Here is a 5,210-nt window from a genome sequence, read left to right as displayed (position 1 = left end):
CACCTTCACACCTGCAAGTCTTCTTCACACCTGCAAGCCTTCTTCACACCTGCAAGCCTTCTTCACACCTGCAAGCCACCTTCACACCTGCAAGCCACCTTCCCCACACCTGCAAGCCTTCTTCACACCTGCAAGCCTTCTTCACACCTGCAAGCCATCTTCACACCTGCAAGCCACCTTCACATCTGCAAGCCTTCTTCACATCTGCAAGCCACCTTCACACCTGCAAGTCTTCTTCACACCTGCAAGCCTTCTTCACACCTGCAAGCCACCTTCACACCTGCAAGCCACCTTCCCCACACCTGCAAGCCTTCTTCACACCTGCAAGCCACCTTCACACCTGCAAGCCTTCTTCACACCTGCAAGCCTTCTTCACACCTGCAAGCCACCTTCACCACACCTGCAAGCCTTCTTCACACCTGCAAGCCATCTTCACACCTGCAAGCCACCTTCACACCTGCAAGCCACCTTCACACCTGCAAGCCACCTTCACACCTGCAAGCCACCTTCACACCTGCAAGCCACCTTCCCCACACCTGCAAGCCTTCTTCACACCTGCAAGCCTTCCCCACACCTGCAAGCCATCTTCACACCTGGAAGCCTTCTTCACACCTGCAAGCCACCTTCCACCTGCAAGGCTTTGGGGCAGGCAGGCGACTTGAGGGAACAGAAAAGTGATCACCACCAAGGAGACTGCTGACAACTTGGCTTGTGCTAAAATTTGAATTTTATCCATTTAATTGCTGTTCATCAAAATAAATAAAATAAATTTCTGTTTCCCAAAGCACCTTGAAGAGATGAAAAGGACACAAGAGGAATCACAGGGCAACTTCATAGATGCAATCCAAAGTTGTGGAGCCCACCACCTACGACAGGCTAAAAAGGGTAAGCCTGGGAGGCATTGCTGGCCGAGCTTTGCATGGCCAGTAGCTGTGCTGTTACGGCGGTATGAGCCCGGAGGACAGCAGGCGCGGGGCACACGGCCCCAGACTGTAGCCCTGGTGAGCGCAGGACCAGCCGGAGGACCGCTGGGCAGGCCCGCCTCGCCCTCTGACCCACACACTTTACAAAACCACGGACACCCGTTGGCCAACAGGATGTTCCTGGCTGGTCACCACAGCCCCCCATCCCCGGCTCCAGCAGGACAGTGACCGTGGGAGAGGGAAGGACGTGGCCGTGAGATAACAGAATTTGTACAGATCGGTCTCTGCCCCGGCTCCTGGCACCGAGCTCCCGGTGTCATGTCCTGGGTGGCAGGGGCACCGGCAGTCTCTCGTCCGTGAGCAGCTCTGCTGGGCTCCTGGTGAGGCCTGGTCCCCACAGAAACCAAGCCCTGCATTCCCGTGAGCGGGGACAGGGCTGACCCCACAGTGAATGACCATCTGCGCAGGACCCTGCCGGGTGGGCTCAGGGTGAGTGGGAAGGGCAGCCGCGGGTTGGTGGAAGCCCCGCCCCTTCCACGTGCCACGCCCAGCGCCTCGCTTCCACCCTGTGATCACCTGCGTCCGTTGTCACCTCTCTATAATCAGCTGGCAAATGCGGTGTTTCCCCGAGTTCTGCGAGCCACTCCTGCTAATCCCGGGGCAGCAGCCATGGGAACCTCCGGTTTGTGCCAAGTCAGACCGATGTCCGGGGGCCTGGCGTCCACGGGGGCAGCCTGGCCGGACGGAGCCCTGAACCTGGGATCTGAGGCTCCACGCAGGCTGACAGCGTCAGGAGGGGCTGGAGTCGGAGCGCGGCATCGCGGGGTGTGAAATGCCCACGCCTGGACCCGGCACGGAGCTTTGCATGACTCGGAAGGAGCGCCAAGGAGACAGGAGTGCAGATGTGGGGAGGCGCGGGGGGTGACCCTCCCCGGCCAGGCTCACCGCCCGGGAGCACCAGCCTTCCCGCGGGGCGTCCGGCGGTGGCCACGCCGTCTGTTCCCTTGAGCGCTTCCTGAACACCTGTCACGCGGAATCGTTTGCCGACACTCAATGCCCGTCCTGGCGCATCCCGGCGATGCCTCCACTGTTGCCCTCGCAGCTCGGCCGGGTCCGGTCCCTCAGCCTCTCACAGGATTTTGGTCCCAGGCTCTCGCTTCCGCCCATGACGCGGGGCTGCCAGGAATGGTCTTACCTCCCCGTGTGCCGCTGTGCTGTCCACCCCACTGCTCCCTCCTGTGTTCCCAGTGGGGGGGGGGAGGCAACACAGCCCCAAGCCCAGGGTGGCCGGGGAGCCCCGCCAGCAGCAGGGGGCTTCAGGACCAACTCTGCCGCTTGCTGGCCGTGTGGCTCGCCCTCTCCGGCCGCACCCAACTCCGCTGTGAGAGCAGGTCCTCCTGGCACCCCCGCCCGACCAGGAAGGTGTCCCTCAGGGTGGACAGTGTTTGGCAAAGTGCTCAGGGGGGTCCTGGCAGGGGCTGCCGCTCGCCACCGTCTCAGAGGCATGTCACCCCGCCCCCCTCCTGAGGACTGGGTCACCTGGGGTGGTGGCATCTGACCCTCTTTCCTGGAACCCCTGCCTGGGGTCCCATCCCCAGGAGCCTACGTGGGGAGATGCTGGCGGGAGTGACCCCCTTTTCCTTGCTGACCTCTCCCAACGCTCTCCAGGGGCCCAGGGGTCATGCCCATTTGGGGTGCCCTCCACGGGAAGCCTTCAAGAACTCCACGCGTCCCCCACACTCCCAACAGGATGGGCAGTGCTGCCCGGAAGGGGTCTGCGTGGATCACCTCCAAATGTCCTGGAGGAACATTCTAGAATCCATCATTTCCCACCGTGTCAGTCTAATCCCTCCATTCCCCACAGGCATCAGGACAAAGCCCTAAGACCCAGAGATCCTGGACTGGCCGTGGGGGGCAGGGGGCAGAGGGTGGTGGGATGGGGGGCGGAGCAAGGTCTCCCAGTAGTGGGGTCCCTTTAAAAGGAAGGAGCAGCCCTCAGCCAGGCAAAGGGAAGCCACGTGCTGGTTGCTGGTCAGCATTCTCTGGCCAGCGTCCGACCCAACCAGGAAGGTGTCCCTCACGTAGCTGGAGGCCCCTCAAATGCCATCTATTTGTGGCCTGGACCCTGCTGGCTGGCAGGAGACATGTGACCTGGGACGGTATTTTTGGCCGTGGGGGTGGGGCTGCATGGCGAGCCAGCACCGGGCCCTGGACAGGCAGCTTGGACGCCCAGTGCTGCTGCTTGGCTGCTGCAGGGTTCCAGGTACGACACCAGCAGCCCCCCATTCCCACCCGGAGGGGTCCCCGAGGTAGACAGCCCCCAGGGACCTTCCCCAGAGCTAGAGAGGAGGGCGAAGTTCAGGGTAGGAAGCCGCCTCGGTGCCTGGGGTCCAGGCATCTCCATCTCAGAGACGGAAGGGCAGCCCCACAGGGTTGAGGGATTGGAGACGCTCCAGCCAGGGTCACCTTGGGTCACTGAGACAGGGCGGGGAAGGGGCACGTCTGGGTCGGGGACACAGACCCTGAGGATGCCCGAGGGAGGCAGGAGGCTCCTTTCTGTTCTGGGGCCTCCTCCCGAGGCCCTTCCTGGGGACTCACGTACACCCTGGCCGGCAGCGGCGTGACCAGCGGGCGCTCAGAGGCAGCCCAGCGGCCTGTCCCAGCAAGGCTAGTGGAAGGTCATCACCCAAGGCTGGTCACCTGCTGGATACTGTGGCCCCGCCCCCATGGCCAAATGCCCCCTGGGGCATGCTGGGACAGGCCAGGGCTCCCCACAGCCAGGTCGGCCTGTCCGGAGGAAAGTTGGAGGGTAAGGCCGACCCAGCTGAGCAGATGCTTGGAGACGTGAAGGAAAGCCACTTCCGGGGTTGAAAATCCACGCACGGGGATCCTGCTTCTTCGGGCCCCTCACCGATCCAGAGGCGTTTGGTGGAAGGAACGTGACCCCATGTCGTAGAGTTGCCTCAAGCAGGGACGGTGGGGCTGCGGCGATTCGGCCCTGGAGGAAGCAGCCAGCTGCCGCCTGCATCCTGCTTAGTGGCCTTTAGGACGAAGATGCCGGCCCGGTGCTGAGCCAGGGCGGAGGGGTGCTGGCGGGCGGGCAGGGGGTGAAGACCCCGGCCCTGCTGCTTGCGCGCCCTGCTGACCGAAATGGAGAACTTCCAGTACAGTGTCCAGCTGAGTGACCAGGACTGGGCTGAGTTCTCAGCCGCTACCGAGGAGTGTGGTCTCCTGCAGGCCAGCCTGGCCTCTGGGGATGAGCTGCTGTCCAGTGACATTGACCAAGGGGACAGCAGCGGCAGCAGTCCCCCCGGGCCCCGGCCCCTGCTTGGGGGGAGTGGCTGGCCTGGCTTTGAGGAGGAGGACCAGGCGGCCACGAAGCAGCTGGTCAGCAGGTCTTGGCAGGAGCCCGCCCTGGCCCTGGGGGCTGGTCAGCAGACGCCCAGCACGTCAGCACAGTCAGAAGCCCGGCCATCCCTCCGCTCGGGCGCCGCCGCTCCCGGCCAGAGCGTGCCCCGCCAAGGGTCGGTGCCTTCCAAAGACGCGATGCAGAGGCTTCTGCAGGGGCCAGCCCCCCGGGACCCTGCCCCTCGGCCCCCCGGTGAGCCTCCTCCGAGCCCTGAGTCCCCGGGCCGCAGCCCCAGAGGCAGCCCTCTGCCCCAGAGGCCCCCCGGCAGCCCTGGAGCCCCGCCCCGAAGCCCCAGCCGAAAGAAGAGGCGCGCTGCTGGTGCCAAGGGGGGTGGGCGCTCGAGTGCCGCGGGCTCTGCTCCCACCCCCCCGCTGGGCTCCCCGCTGCTCTCTGCGGCCAGGCCTGATGAGGTCCGAGGCCCAGCTGGGTCCAGGGGGAAGGGCCCCTCAGCTGGGTCGGCCGAGCGGACATCAGGAGCCGGGCAGGGTGAGCGGGGCCTGGAGTCTGCAGCGGCCCCTGAGCAGGTGGCCCGGCCAGGACTGGATCTGTCTACACCTGTCCTCACTACTGAGCAAGGGTCGGACCCACTCAGCATGACCCCCAGAGCTGGGCCACACGCTGTGGCCACACCTGCCCCAGAGCCTGGTCCAGATTTCTCAATGGCTAAGTCAGACCCGGCTCTGTCTACACCCGCCTCCAAGCCTCATTCTGCCACGACTCTGTCTACACCCGCCTGCGGGCCTCAGCCTGACACGACTCCGTCTACACCCTCCTCCAAGCCTCATCCTGACACGACGCCATCTACACCTGCCTCCAAGCTTCATCCTGACACGATATCGGTCTACACCCGCCTCCAAGCCTCAGCCTGACACGGCTCC

General features: G+C 64.2%; 1 protein-coding gene across 1 annotated transcript; it reads left to right on the top strand.

The window, feature by feature from the left end:
- The first annotated feature begins 3,608 nt into the window (after positions 1-3,608).
- Positions 3,609-5,204, top strand: LOC106696171 (PGC-1 and ERR-induced regulator in muscle protein 1-like). Its single transcript, XM_014451276.2, has one exon. It carries the CDS (start codon positions 4,074-4,076, stop codon positions 5,199-5,201), a length of 1,128 nt encoding a protein of 375 aa, XP_014306762.1. The 5' UTR covers positions 3,609-4,073; the 3' UTR covers positions 5,202-5,204.
- Positions 5,205-5,210: the final 6 nt, after the last annotated feature.

The sequence above is a fragment of the Myotis lucifugus genome, unplaced genomic scaffold, assembly GCF_000147115.1.
Source record: "Myotis lucifugus unplaced genomic scaffold, Myoluc2.0 scaffold_11283, whole genome shotgun sequence".
In the NCBI taxonomy this organism is placed as follows: domain Eukaryota; kingdom Metazoa; phylum Chordata; class Mammalia; order Chiroptera; family Vespertilionidae; genus Myotis; species Myotis lucifugus.
The sequence above is the reverse complement of the archived record's forward strand: the minus strand, read 5'-3'. Positions and strand labels throughout refer to the sequence as shown.